Below are 13,511 nucleotides of genomic sequence, written 5' to 3'. Positions count from 1 at the left end.
AGGCCCAGGCGCAGGCCCAGGCGGCGGCGGCGGCAGCGGCGGCGGCGGCGGCGGCCGCGCAGCGGGAGCGCAACGACTTCCCCGAGGATCCCGAGTTTGCCGACGTGGTGCGGCGGGCCGAGCTGGCCAGCGAGCGCGGCATCTTCCCCGAGCGCATCTCGCAGGGCTCCAGCGGCAGCTACTTCGTGAAGGACCCGCAGGGGGTGAGCTCGGCCTGGCCCCGCGCGGCCCACCCGGGGTGGTTCCGCCCCCGTCGCTCCGGAGGCCGGTGGGCTGGGCGGCACCGGCCGGGAGCGGGGCGCTGGCGGGAGTGACCGGCCGCGGAGGGCTGGTAGGAGCGACCGGAGCGGGTCTGAGCCTCCCCGGGGGAAGTACAGCGGGACCGGCAGCGGGAGTGCGGGGCAGCAGCGTCCAAGTGCTGCTTCAGCCTGTTGTGCCCAAAGAGAAAGGGTCGCCCCCTCCCGCAGGCCCGTGCATCAGCATCACACAGTGACTCCAGCCCCAGGGCTGTGCCTCTGCGGGCTGAGCTGGTTTTGGCCTGGTTTTTTTGAACTGTTTTTTTTTGTCTTTGTGGCTGTGTGGTTGGTATGGTGGAGAGAAAGTCCTTGCCATGCAGCTGGTTCCCTGTAGACCTGGTTGTCTGTCTGTGTGCCACTGACCAGATGAGTGTGCAGCACGGGCTGGCTTGTCTTGTGACCTGCTGCTCCCTGCCCAATTACTTGAGCTGTTGCTGTTTCCTGTGACTCCCCTGCCACGTGTTGGCTGGGATGCTTCCAGGGAATCAGGAGTGAGCTCTGTGGTCTCTGGCGTGTCCTAGTTTTCCCTCTCTGGGTGAAAGCTGGTTCCTGGAAGCTGTCAGTTCCCAGCTCAGCTGATGGTGTGTGGAGAAATACTCGTTTGTGCTTCAGCCCAGCTCCCTCCTCTTACCCAATGAGACCTGGAGGGGGCAGCCAGATGAGCTGCTTGGGGATTGCAGGCTGGAGACTGCCTGGCTGCAGGAGACCCAAACTCAAGGATGGCTGCTGGAGCATGGTGTGAGGAGCCAAAGTCTGTGTACTGCTGGCGCTGTCAGGTGGCAGGTCCCCCAGATTATCCTGCTGCCAGCAAGTGTGGTGTGTGACTGGTTGCTGTGATTGTTGCCCAGGGTTACCAAAAACATCCCACTGCTGGCACGGGAGAGAGCGCGGCATGTAGATAATGTGGGCAGCAGGGGGAAGATATTGGGGGGAAAAGCTTTCTTCTTTGATTATTTCCCTTGAGGCTGCTGGGCCTGAGCTGTTCCAGGCTGTGCTGCCCAGCCCCAGTGGTTGTGATCACCCCAGTGCTGCTCTGTGCTGGCCAGCTCCCTGCCTGGCTGCTGGCACCAGGCAGACCTGTTTTCCCTGTCAGGGCTGCCTGGAAGGGGATGCTGTGCTGCCAGGCCTCTGGTTTCTGCTTCCGTGCTGTCCCTGCCTGGCTGGGCCTTGTTCTGCTGGACTGGTTCAGCACAGGGCTCCATGCTTTGCTGCCAGAGCTCCTGACAGGCCTTTTTGCAGGCTTATATCTGAGGGTGGATATTGGATATACTGACAGTCGTGTGACAGCCGTGTGGGGGATTGCCTTCCTGCCTGCCTGGGGAAAGTGGCTCCACCATGTGATCTGGACATGGCTCAAGTGATCCTCTTCCCTCAAGCCCTTCCTTTCTGCCTTCCTGGTGGACAAAGCTTTGGTTCTGCTTGCTGTGGCCTGGCTTTTGGCATTGAGGTTCCCTGCTGAAGCACTGGGACTCATGTTCTACTTCCACATTCTGGCAGGAGCTCAGCTTGGGGAAGTGATGCCCACTCAGGCCAGGGCTGGCAGTAGCCATGGGCAGAAGGCCTGGTTGCATGTGCTGCTGAGTCACTCCAGAGCAGGGCCTGCCATGCCCCCAGGGATGCCTGACTTTTGGGGACAGGTGGCCTTGCTCCTGTCCCAGCCCTTCTCTCACCTGTGTGCTGTGGCAGTGCTGGCTCAGTGCCCCACTCACGGCTGCTGTGCCCTCTGCAGCAGTGGGGTGCCCATGCTGCTGTCCCCACTGTCGGGTTGGCGTGTGTGTGTGAGGCTGGATTGAGGGGCTGGGAGCTGCTGGTGCCAGCTGGTGGCCAGTTGGAGCTGCCTGTGCCCTCTCATCCACAATGTATCCAGAGAGGCAGCCCTTCTGCTGGATTCCCCAGCCCAGAGCCCTGGCTCCTCAGGGGTCCTGCAGGTGCTCAGCTGTTATGGTCCTTTTCCTCTGGTCAGTTTGGGATCAGCTCTGTTCAGTGGATTTTTGAGCCAGGGCAGGGATTGCTATCCTTGGCCCTTTCCTGTGTGGACACAATGACCAACCATGAGCAGTAGCTCTCCCCCGCCATCCAAAGGTCACGGGAATGAGACTGATGTGTTTACCAGGAGACTGCATCATCACTGGTGTTTTTTGGGACTCACGTTGGGTATAAAGGTCTCTGGGCAGCACTCTGCTCTTGTGGGATGGGATACTGGCTGGAGAGGGCTTCTTCCCAGCTCTGCCTACCTCCCTCCCAGGAGCTGTGAGGTTTAGCCTGGTCCCAGGAGACTGGTCATTATGCTAATGAGGGGCAGTTCTGGACCTGTTCCTTAGTATCCCCACTGTGGGCTGAGGAAAGTGTCCCATCTCTGCCAGCTTCCTGGACTCAGGCCTCTTCTCTCCCACTCACAGAAAATCATTGGCGTCTTCAAGCCCAAGAATGAGGAGCCATATGGGCAGCTGAACCCCAAGTGGACCAAGTGGCTGCAGAAGTTGTGCTGCCCATGCTGCTTTGGGAGAGACTGCCTTGTCCTGAACCAGGGCTACCTGTCAGAGGCAGGTGCCAGCCTGGTAGACCAGAAGCTGGAACTCAACATTGTTCCCCGCACAAAGGTGAGGGGACAGCTGCTGGGGGCTTCTTCTGGGGAGGCTTCTGTGTGCTTCCACACAGCTCTGCTTGCACCTTGTGTCACTGCTGACCTAGGAGGTGGAGTGCTCTAGACTAGGACTGTTCCTGCTCAAACCATGGGGATCCTTGGGCTGGGCAGAGCTCTGGAAATGCTGTGTCTTGGTTTTTTTGGGCAGTCCTGTGATTTGCCAGCAGCCCCTGCCGACTGTGCTCATTGGTGTCCCTCCAGGTGGTGTATCTGGCCAGCGAGACCTTTAACTACAGTGCCATTGACAGGGTGAAGTCCCGAGGAAAGAGGCTGGCCCTGGAGAAGGTGCCGAAAGTTGGCCAGCGCTTCAACCGCATTGGTCTGCCACCCAAGGTAGGGCTGCCAGCCTCCACGCCCGCCTCTTAGCACCTCCCTGGCCTCTCTGGCCTCCTGTAATGCAGCCTGTCCTTGCGTCAGGTGGGCTCCTTCCAGCTCTTTGTGGAAGGCTACAAGGATGCAGACTACTGGCTGCGGCGGTTTGAGGCCGAGCCGCTCCCGGAGAACACTAACCGGCAGCTGCTGCTGCAGTTCGAGCGGCTGGTGGTGCTGGACTACATCATCAGGAACACAGGTAGGCCCAGCTGCCTGCCACTGCATGCTGCCTGCTCCTCCATGTCCTGCCATGCTGGAAAAAGGGGAGGGAGGTAGGGTCTCGATGACTTTTCCCTGCACCCGAAACTCCTCTCCCCTCGGTTGCTGCCAGGTGACATCTGCCTCTAGGCAGAGTGCAGCTGCTGGGCTGCTCACCACCTGAGGCTCTGGCTGCTGGCCAGTTTACTGGCAGATCTGGATCTACCATGGTGCTCAGGTGAAAGTTTGCCAACTGTGAGGATGCAGGGACATCCAGAAATCCAGCACTAACTGTGCTCCCATATATCCCATTTCACACCGTGGTCTTGAGTTTCTGCTAGGCTGGAAGGGATTGAGGTTGTACTCTGGGGCTTGCAGGCTGACCTTTCTCTTGGGAACTGGTGATACGTGGACCTCTAGGGCTGTCTGTTAGGGGCTTGATGTGGCTCCCCATGCCTGCAGCAAGTTTAAGGGCTTTGAGAGTTTGTGCCTAAAATGTCTGGGTCAGGGGAGGAATAGTCTTCTGCCCAGCCTGGTGCAGGGAGGCCCTGGTGCTGACACAGCTGGTTCTATCTCCCTGCAGATCGGGGCAATGACAACTGGCTCATCAAGTATGACTGTCCCCTGGACAGCGCGGGCGTGCGGGTGAGTGGCTACTCCTGGGCAGGGCCAGCACGGGGACTCTGCTTCTGGAAGCTGCCAGCCTGGCAGGCAGGACAGGAATTGCCCATCTGGTTTGGGTTTCCAAGTGTGTTGAGGCCTGATCTTGTCCCCTGGGCCTTTTGTTACCATTTGTGTTGGTGGCTTGTGGCCTAGTGGGACTTCATGAGGATGCAGCTGAACTCTGTGGGGAAAACTGGCGTTGTTGGACTTTGGAGTGAGACCTGGGAGGGAAACAGCTTTGTCCCCCTTCCCACCCAAAGCAGACTATGTTTCCCTGTGCTTAAGGTGCCATGCTACACGCAAGAGGCTGCTGTGCCTCTGTGGTAGCCAGGGGCTGCAGGGAGTACGAGAAGGACTGCTCCTGCTGGGAGGACCTCCTTGTGACATGCTTCACTTCCTTCCAGGACAGCGACTGGGTGGTGGTGAAGGAGCCCATCATCAAGCTGGCTGCTATAGACAATGGTTTGGCCTTTCCCTTGAAACACCCGGACTCCTGGAGAGCATGTGAGTCCCTCAGGCTGTGCCAAGGCCCCGTGGCAAGCCATACAACTCCATGCTTGGGCATCCTTTTCAAGGATTGCAGAGGAGAGGGCTAGGGCTGTGCCTCTGCAACTTCTGGGTTCACAAGCAGCTCCTCAGCAGAGACTGTAGAAGGCAGATGCAGAACCCTGTGTCCCAGATGCAGGGAATCTAGCACCCAGGGGCACGTGGCACCATGTGTTGCTTTCCCCAGTTCTAATGTCTCCTGCTTTCTTCCACAGATCCGTTCTACTGGGCATGGCTGCCCCAGGCCAAAATCCCCTTTTCACAGGAGATCAAGGACCTGATTCTTCCCAAGATCTCAGACCCCAACTTTGTCAAGGACCTGGAGGAAGATCTGTATGAGCTCTTCAAGGTGAGCTGGAGGAGGGGTGAAGATGATGTGGGAGGAGGAAAAGCGGGAGTGGTGTTGGGGAGCTCCCTGTCAAGGTTGCAGGGACAGAGAGATGGTCAAGCTCCTGACAGTGTTTCTGGGCTGAGACACAGCAGGGTTATCCTTCTGCCAGAAGCTGAAGATTCAATGTGGCAGAAGCAGGAAACCCATGGGACAGGACAGGGGATGTGGCTTACTTGGGGAATAGGCATCTTGTTCCCTGCATGAAGCAGAGAGTGGATCTCATTGTGTTCTTTGCTCTCTCTCTTGCAGAAAGACCCTGGCTTTGACAGGGGACAGTTCCACAAGCAGATTGCTGTCATGAGAGGCCAGGTAAGCTGTGCAGAGTTAAGACAGATGGCTGAGGTAGGAAGCCTTGTCCCCCCTTTGTGGCAGGAAGGGTGCTGGAGTGGATGCTCTGTGTCGCTCAGCATTGCTCTGTTGTGCCATACAGATCCTGAACCTCACTCAGGCGTTGAAAGATGGGAAGAGTCCACTGCACCTGGTTCAGATGCCACCTGTGATTGTGGAAACGGCGCGTTCCCACCAGCGCTCCGCCAGTGAGTCCTACACGCAGAGCTTCCAGAGCCGGAAGCCTTTCTTCTCATGGTGGTAGCTGTGGGAGCCACGGGCAGGGCTTGGCCACCTCGGACTAGCACTGCGAGAGGAGCTGGGCCACTGCTGGCTCCTGTGGCTGGGACTCGACCTTCAGGGTAGAGCGAGCAGACGCGACTGGAGGAACCTGCAGCTGAACTGGAGGAGCCGGGCAGCATGGGCATGGTCCCTCCCCAGCTCCATGGGAGCTTGGTGCCCTGCCTGGGGCAGAGGCCAGGGGGAGGTGTGGGAATCTACCAGGAACTGTGGTACGGCTGGGACCCTGCTGCTGCCTCTGTTCCTTGGCCTGCATGTGGTTCTGAGCACCCCTGCTTGGGCTGGGATGAACGGGCTACCTGAGCCAGGATCCGTCCAGCCCCTTACACCAGCCACTGGCCCTTTTTTCCCCACCATGCCAGCTGCCAGGCTGGGAAGGCCTTTAGTAGGTGATACTCCCTCCATTTCCCTGAGGGTGTGCTGTACTCCACTGTCCCTCCAGTGCCCCAACCCCGTGCACGCTGCTTTCCTCAGGGGGAGTTCCTGCTGCCCACTGGCGTAGCGGGGACCACAATGAACGGCTGTTCTCTGGCTAGAGCTCGAGGAGGGGACATAAGAGGGACAACACATGCGACTGGCTTGGGTGCAGTTAGACACTAAGGCAAAGAAAGTGCTGGCTTGTCCCTGTGAAGGGCAGGTGGCTTTGCAGAGCTCTCCCATGGGAGCTCTCCCCTTTTGCCCCAGTCCATTTTCCTGCCTCGTCTCCATAGCTGCTCTCGCTTGACTTTCTTTCCTCTCCCAGCAAGCTCCCTGGCTGCTGTGCAGCCAGCATGGTGCCAGCCTTGTCTGTGCCTAGGGACCCTCTGAGGGGCAGGGGCTGCCAGGGAAGGGCTGGAGGGGCTCTTCTGCCACATGGGTGGGAGCACTAGGGGACCAGCATGGACTCCTGCCTGCCCTGGAGCTGACAATCTCACAGGCCTGCTGTGGCTGGGGAGGCAGGGAGCCCCTCTCACCAGCAGCTGCTGAGCTTGTGTTGTATCAAACAGCACCAGGGCTGATGCCTGCACCTGCTTGCCTTGAGCTGTGACTTCTCAGGCTGCTGGGAAAAGTCAGAGTTGGGTCTTGTTGTTCTGTTAGCCCATCTTTGGGGAGTGAGAGGGATGAAGGCAGGTGAACCTGGGAAGGCAGAGCAGCTGCTTTGTCTCCTTCAATGGAGCAGCATTGGCTGTGTAAGCACAGAGGGGGCAGCAGTGGAGATCCCAACTCCCCAGCCAGGCCCAGCTGCATTTGACTGACCCAAAATGTATTGTTCTAATGCACTGTAGAAATGTATGTAATGTATTTAAACCATGCAACGGTCTGAATAACAGAGCTGCCATTGAGCTGGCTACATCTGTGCCTCTGCAGCACCCTAGAGCAGGTCGGGGTTCCTCAGCCCATGGCTGGTATCCATGTGTACCTGTACAGGGATGCACTGGCTGCCTGCAACTGCTGGAGCTGCTGCAGGACAGAGTTCCTTTCCTGTCTGCTCATGCTGGACTTTGAGGGCAACCAGCTGCCCAAGCTGTCTCCTGGCATTCTGTCTGCAGATCCTGCTCCAGTCTCTCCTGGGCCCAGTGGCTCTTGGAGAGGGAGCTCTAGAGGCTGGAGATGAGGCTGCCCAGCTGCTGCTTCTCCTCCTCAAAGTGGCCACATTCAGACTGCAAGTCTGCTCCCTGTAGCTGCTTCTCCTCCTTCAGCCACAGGACCATGGCTTGGAGTTTTGTTCTTTTGGCAGCGAGGCTGAGTACCTCCTGCTTCAGCTCCTCCAGCTTCAGCATGTCCCCCATGACTGCTCCGTTCTCCTGGGTGCTACACTCTTCCAGCGTGGCCAGCTGGTCTTCCAGCAGAGAAATCTTTTCCTGGAGAATCTGTGTTCTCTCTTCCTAGTGTTCCTTCTCATGAAGGGCAGCATGTAGCTTGTTCTTCAGCTGTCCCTGTGACTGTGCCAGGGCCGTTAATTTGTGATTGTGCACTGGAACAGATTGGCCCAGAGAGTCTCCCTCACAAGAGATATTCAAGAACCATCTGGCTGTGATCCTGTGACATCTGCTCTAGGATGCTGGGAGGCAGGGAGGCTGGAATAGAGGACCCACAGGTCTGTTCCAACCTGACCTCTGATGTGGGGCTGTTCCCCTTGCACTAGGTGCTGTACAACAGCCTGGACCATGGCTCTGCTACTCAGGGATGAGCAGGACACAACCAGAGCCTCACCCACCACCACTGTCTACCCTTTATTAACCATTCATTGCACCCGCCCGGTACACTTAGGGACCTTGGGGAGCCGCTCTCCAGCCTCTCAGCGCTGCTACATGGAGCCCGAGCCCGTCTCGGCCCCGCAGTCACCCTCCAGCTTCTTCTCCGCGATCCTACGGGCAAGAGGTGTGTGTTAGCGGCCTAGCCCGGCCGCACTCCCCCCGGCTGCCCCGCCGCCGCGGGCCGTACCTACCGAAGGTGTTGGAAGCGCCGAAGCGCTGCCATCCCGCCGCCGGGCTGGGCTCGTCGCCGCCGCAGCCGCCGCAGGGCCCGCGCCATGCGCCGCTGGCCCGCGTACCGCCAGACGAGGCGGGCGCGCTCCTCGGGCCGCTCGGCCCCGCCGCTCCGGAACAGGCTCCGCAGCTCTCGCAGCCCCACGCCCTGGAAGATGTTGGCCGTGGCCCGCTTACGGGCGCGGGCTGAGGGCGCTGCCCGTCCCGGAGAGTCGCTCACCACCGAGGCCGGAGTGCCCATGGTCCTGACCGCTGCGGGCACCGAACAGTCGGCGTCAGGCTCCGGTCCACCTCCCCCGGGATCCGGCGCGGCTGCCCAGTGAGGAAGGGGAGGCGTCGGGGGAAGGGCGGTCCGGGACGCCGGGCAGGGGGCCAGCCGCACAGGCGTGGCCGCCCGGGAACGCGGGAGACGCCCCGGCTCGGGCCGGGGCACGCAAGTCCGGTCCCGCCCCGCCTGGGGCGCTGGGCCCCGCCGTGACCCACTTTCGCTCCGGCGCTGTCCCGCACGCAGCGGCCCCTCGCACAGACCTGGCGGCTCCGCCTGCTGCCCGCTGCGCTCCCGGGCCCGCTGCGCGCCGCCGCGCCGGGCTCCCGCCACAGCCGCGCGCCCCATTCATTCACCGTGCGCGCCGGCCCCGCCCCCGCCAATCCCCGCCCGCCTCCCCCTGCCACGGCCAATCGGCGCCGAGGGGCGCGGCTGCCCCCTTCGCTGGGAGGCCACGTGGCGCAGATGACGTCACGGGCGGGGTGCGCGGCCTCGCCCCAGGGCGGGGCTCTGCGCTCCGAGGGGAATCCCGGTGACGTAAGGGGAACCCCGGCGCGCGCCCCCCGCCGGCCGCCGCTCGGGGTCCCGGAGCGCTGTCCCCGGGTGCCGCCGGCATCGGTCGCTGTCTTCCCCGTCCTCCCGCCGCCCCTCGCGCCCCGCCTTGCGGCCCGCCCCGGCGGCAGCGGGACGGGAGGGGCGCGGCGATCCCCGCCCGACGCAGCCCTCGGCTGTCCGATGGGCTGGCGGGAGGTGCGGCGGGGCGGGGAAGAGAGGGGAGAGGCCCCGCGCGGGGAGGACCGCTAAGTGCCAGATGTTTGGCAGCAGTCAGGGAGGAAGTCGCTGCCGGGGCCCCGAGTCCCGCCCGAGCCGCGCCGGAGTAGGCAGGGCCGCGCCATGGCCCGCACGGCTCCCCCGACAGTGCCGCCGCCGCCGGGGCCGCCGGCCCGCGGCTCTCTCAGCCTCCACCGCGCCTACCTGCGGAGCCCGCTGGGCCTCCTGCGCCTGGGGCAGCTGGCTCTGGGCGCTGCCTTCTGGGTGACGGTAGCGGCTCACAAGTACGAGGGGGCGGCCCACTTCGCTCTGTTTGCCGCCGTCCTCATCTGGCTCCTCACCCTGGCCCTCTTCGGGCTGAGCCTGCTGGGGCGCTGGGAGCTGGTGCCCTGGCTGGGCTCCCGCTGGCTCCTCACCAACCTGGTGCACGACCTGGCACTGGGTGTGGGGCTCTACGCAGCTGCCACTGGCATCATGGGTCACAAGGCCAAGCAGAGAAGCTTCTGCAACCTGCCGGGCTACAGCCAGCACTGCCTGTACAGTGCCTACCTGAGCGCCTCCATCTGCGGGGGCATCACTGCCTGCCTGTACCTCTTCTCCGGGCTCTATTGCCTGTTGCGGCGTTGCCAGGACCAGCGAGACATCATCTGAGACCCCGTGCCACTCGGCTCCCCTTCTCAGCCGCAGACAGAACACAGCCTGCCTTTGGGATGAAACGACCCTGCCGCCCCATCCCCTCCTGGCTGACTGCACTGCAATTCCTCCAGAGACTCCTGCACAGACGGACGGACAGACAGAGGCCTTCGCGGAGCACAGCTTCCCCGGCAGCGCACCGAGGCAGCGTGGACACCCAGCCACTGCACAGGCCCTTCTCCCAGCCCTTGACAGACGTAGGTACTGCAAGTGGAAGGAGCCAAATGGAGAGCCCCTAAGAGGGACACCAATCTTTGGGAGCCCCCCCTAGGACTCAAGCCAAAATCCCCTGCCCCTGGTCTTGCAGATGCTGCATGCTCAGGTGGGTGCTGACTATTCCCTGGGGTAGAGGGGGGATGCCTGTGGGAGCTGAGCTGGGGGCAGCAGTGCCTAGTGGAGTTGGATGGGCATAAACCCCCCTGACCTGCTGGCAGCTCTGTGTTGTCATTCCAGCTGCATGGCGCCTCCACAATTCCCTAAGGGAGTCTCTGAACTTGGCTTCCCCAGCCTGGGCCCCTCCTTCTGTCTGGCCTGAAAACATCCTTTATCTTATTGGAGCTGCAAAGGGCTCAGTGCCTCCCTGCCCTGCACTCAAGGGGTGTGGAGACACCCAGGTACTGCACAGCCACATCCAGCATCACCCCAGTCCAGTTTGGAGACTGAGAAGGGCAGCAAGGCCTCCATTGCTGTGGAGAGAGAGGAAGGACAAGTGGAGCTGTAACCTGTTCTGTGACCCACCAATCTTTGGGAGCCCCCCCTAGGACTCAAGCCAAAATCCCCTGCCCCTGGTCTTGCAGATGCTGCATGCTCAGGTGGGTGCTGACTATTCCCTGGGGTAGAGGGGGGATGCCTGTGTTATCTGGGCTGGGGGCAGCGGTGCCTATTGGAGGTGGATGGGCATAAAACCCCCCTGACCTGCTGGCAGCTCTGTGTTGTCATTCCAGCTGCATGGCGCCTCCACAATTCCCTAAGGGAGTCTCTGAACTTGGCTTCCCCAGCCTGGGCCCCTCCTTCTGTCTGGCCTGAAAACATCCTTTATCTTATTGGAGCTGCAAAGGGCTCAGTGCCTCCCTGCCCTGCACTCAAGGGGTGTGGAGACACCCAGGTACTGCACAGCCACATCCAGCATCACCCCAGTCCAGTTTGGAGACTGAGAAGGGCAGCAAGGCCTCCATTGCTGTGGAGAGAGAGGAAGGACAAGTGGAGCTGTAACCTGTGACCTTGGGCAGGGGGTGAATTCCTCCAGCCCTGCAGTTTGTGCAGTCCTGGGATGGGGCCAGGTGCCCCAGAGGTTGGGGAGAGCCAGTCATGGGGTTGTTGTCTCCTCCTGCTGTCCCTCCAGAGAGGTTTGTGGCTCCAAGCCACCCAGAGCCACTGAACCAGCCCTGATGTCAGGCTACTCCAAAAGGGACAGAAACAGCCTCGCTGATGGTTCTGGAGACCAACCTGCAGCCCTGCCTGTCTCTGCTGCACTTGATTTATCATCCTGGACAATCTTCATCTCTGGACTCTCTGGGAGTGGGCAGTGCCTGGAGACTGTGGTGAGGTGGAGGGGAAGGGTGGGCATTGCAGCATGGCTGTGCTGGGGAGCTGGGGCCAGGCATTGTAGGAGCACAGCCTATCTTGGAGAACAGAAGAGGACACTGGCACTGGAGCCAGCGCAGCCCTGGATCAGCCTCCAGAACCCACCAGGTGTCAAGTCCTGACGAGGCCACTTAGGGCTGACTAGAGAAATGGACAGCCAGAGACAGAATTTTTGGAGCAGCACTGCACTAGGGCTGCCCTGCCACAAGCCCTTCTCACCCTGCCTGGAGGCAGGTCCTCTCTATTGCTCCCAGTTTGAGGGACGGTCTGCTCCAGTTTCTGCATAGACTTAGATCAGTGATATGGGTGTCCCCAGCAGCTGGCCACAGCTGCCTGTTGCTGGGGTTCCCTGGTGCCTTTTTTGAGGTGGAGAGCAGCAGCCATGATTCCCCTGGATGCTTGAAGGGGTCTGGCATTGGTACTGGGTCACCACTTCCATCATGATGTGCTGTCCCAGTGCATGCCCCATCATGCTCAGGGGCCCTCCAAGCCCCAGGCCATGTAGCCCTTCCTTGGGTAGGACATGCTGTCTGTGCCCTGTGTCAAGGCTGGTCCCTGACACCGCCTGCCCCTGCCTTACTCTGGTGCAGCCCTTGGCCCAGGCTATCCAAAATGCCCTCGGTGCTTCTGCCACCACAAGTGCCTTCCCCTGGCTTTCTGCAGCCCTGTCTGTCACACCAGCTCTATCCCCGTGCAGCCTCCTTTCAGGCGCCAATGGATTCACCTTCCAAATAAAGCAATGTTGGCGCTCACTGGGTGTCTGGGGCTTTGTGCTGGGACTGGGACCTGCTGGGTGTGAGGTCTGAGCTGAGATCACACCCAGCTCTGTAGCCCTGCACCCTGGGGCCTCTCTGCTTGGAGTCTCTGGCCATGGTCATGAAGTCCTGGGGTGCTCTGGGGTCACAGGCAGGCTCCCTCATGCTGAGCCACTGCTGCTACTGGAGAGGCTTAAGCCTCTGCCCTTGGGGACAGGGACTATCCCTGGCCCTGCTGCCTGTCCAGAGACTGGGCACAGCCTGATGCTCACATGGGGCTCCGGACAGAGCAGAGGGAGGCCAAGTCCCCAAGGCTCTGGCTATGGCATGTACTGAGGGCAGGATGTTGTTGCATTCCTAAGGGCTTTGTCACTCCATGCTGAAAGGGCCCTCTGTCCCAGGGCCAGGGCACTGGGCAGTCATGTACACACTGACTGGCCCTTGGTGGGTCGGGGCCAATGGAGGGCTGCCTGCATCTCCCCAGACTGGCTGCAGCTCTGGGGTGCTCTCTTGGGACAGAGTTGAGTCTTGGACCTGGACCTGCAGCTGGGGTGTCGCTGGGTCCCCAGCCTTCTGCCCATGGGACACATGCCCTGTTCATCAGAGGCTGCAGGCAGTCGGCAGCAGCACTGTGCCCTCATTGTCCAAGAGCCAGCGTAGGGTTAGAACAAGGTTACAACTTTTGGCATCAGACGAAGCCCAGGATCCCCAGAGCATCCCTGGGAGCCAGCATCCCTGCTCTACTGCAAGCACCTTTTAGGACAGCCCATGGTGCCCCGAGCAGTGCGAGCAGGGCTGCAGGTGCTGGGCAGGGCAGTGTCAGTGCACCCAGAGCTGGGATGCTGTGGGGGTGTGGAGGGGCAGGGAATGAGCTGCCAGCCACGCTCACGGGCCTCTGCGGAACCTGCTTCCTGGGACTTGGGGTGTGAGGCTGCTGCCTTCCAGGGACTCGGGGTGTGAGGCTGCTCCCTTCCAGGGACTCGGGGTGTGAGGCTGCTCCCTTCCAGGGACTCGGGATGTGAGGCTGCTCCCTGGTCTCTCCTCGGGGACAGGTGGCCCAGCAACCTCATGGGGACAAACCCACCGAGACCGGCACAGCTGGATGCAGGCCACGCCAAGACCCAGACCGAGACTGAGCCCTGAACCTGGATTAGACCCGGATCAGTGCCCAGCCCTGCACTGGGACCGGATCCAGGCTGTGACCGAGCCCCACACCAGAGCAGACCCGAATCGGGACC

General features: G+C 61.2%; 3 protein-coding genes across 6 annotated transcripts in view; 2 read left to right on the top strand and 1 right to left on the bottom strand.

The window, feature by feature from the left end:
- The window catches only part of PI4K2A (phosphatidylinositol 4-kinase type 2 alpha), a 6,710-nt gene extending 863 nt beyond the window's left edge, over window positions 1–5,847 (top strand). The window contains exons 2-10 of the mRNA XM_039709055.1: window positions 3–203; window positions 2,696–2,896; window positions 3,142–3,273; window positions 3,358–3,511; window positions 4,094–4,155; window positions 4,578–4,677; window positions 4,935–5,068; window positions 5,360–5,419; window positions 5,541–5,847. Coding sequence (XP_039564989.1) covers window positions 3–203; window positions 2,696–2,896; window positions 3,142–3,273; window positions 3,358–3,511; window positions 4,094–4,155; window positions 4,578–4,677; window positions 4,935–5,068; window positions 5,360–5,419; window positions 5,541–5,702 — 1,206 coding nt within the window. The 3' untranslated portion in view covers window positions 5,703–5,847. The remainder of the gene's footprint in view (window positions 1–2; window positions 204–2,695; window positions 2,897–3,141; window positions 3,274–3,357; window positions 3,512–4,093; window positions 4,156–4,577; window positions 4,678–4,934; window positions 5,069–5,359; window positions 5,420–5,540) is intronic.
- Window positions 5,848–6,319: 472 nt separating this feature from the next.
- AVPI1 (arginine vasopressin induced 1) lies at window positions 6,320–9,584 on the bottom strand. 4 transcript variants are annotated; one of them, XM_039709409.1, is made up of 3 exons: window positions 9,446–9,584; window positions 8,166–8,457; window positions 7,938–8,085 (listed from the first exon to the last, which is right to left on the bottom strand). In XM_039709409.1, exons 2-3 carry the CDS (start codon window positions 8,444–8,446, stop codon window positions 8,025–8,027), a joined length of 342 nt encoding a protein of 113 aa, XP_039565343.1. In that variant the 5' UTR covers window positions 8,447–8,457; window positions 9,446–9,584; the 3' UTR covers window positions 7,938–8,024. The 4 variants fall into 4 exon arrangements, with proteins under 4 accessions (XP_039565341.1, XP_039565343.1, XP_039565342.1 ...); XM_039709408.1 differs by having other exon boundaries at window positions 8,166–8,517; window positions 9,446–9,581; XM_039709407.1 differs by lacking the exon at window positions 9,446–9,584 and having other exon boundaries at window positions 6,320–8,085; window positions 8,162–8,939.
- Window positions 8,947–10,656, top strand: MARVELD1 (MARVEL domain containing 1). The gene has a single exon (XM_039709414.1). The coding sequence runs from the start codon at window positions 9,365–9,367 to the stop codon at window positions 9,890–9,892; it is 528 nt and encodes a 175-aa protein (XP_039565348.1). The 5' UTR covers window positions 8,947–9,364; the 3' UTR covers window positions 9,893–10,656.
- The last annotated feature ends 2,855 nt before the right edge of the window (window positions 10,657–13,511 follow it).

The sequence above is a fragment of the Passer montanus genome, unplaced genomic scaffold (assembly GCF_014805655.1).
Source record: "Passer montanus isolate IOZ18808 unplaced genomic scaffold, ASM1480565v1 scaffold21, whole genome shotgun sequence".
NCBI classification, from domain to species: domain Eukaryota; kingdom Metazoa; phylum Chordata; class Aves; order Passeriformes; family Passeridae; genus Passer; species Passer montanus.
The sequence above is the reverse complement of the archived record's forward strand: the minus strand, read 5'-3'. Positions and strand labels throughout refer to the sequence as shown.

Excerpts from the sequence above, each read along its gene's own strand:
- AVPI1 (XM_039709406.1), bottom strand. The coding sequence starts at position 8,818 with ATGGGGCGCGCGGCTGTGGCGGGAGCCCGGCGCGGCGGCGCGCAGCGG. Across the intron at positions 8,086-8,165 it reads CGGCGCTTCCAACACCTTCG|GATCGCGGAGAAGAAGCTGG; the intron begins GTAGGTACGGCC and ends TCTTGCCCGTAG.
- MARVELD1 (XM_039709414.1), top strand. The coding sequence starts at position 9,365 with ATGGCCCGCACGGCTCCCCCGACAGTGCCGCCGCCGCCGGGGCCGCCG.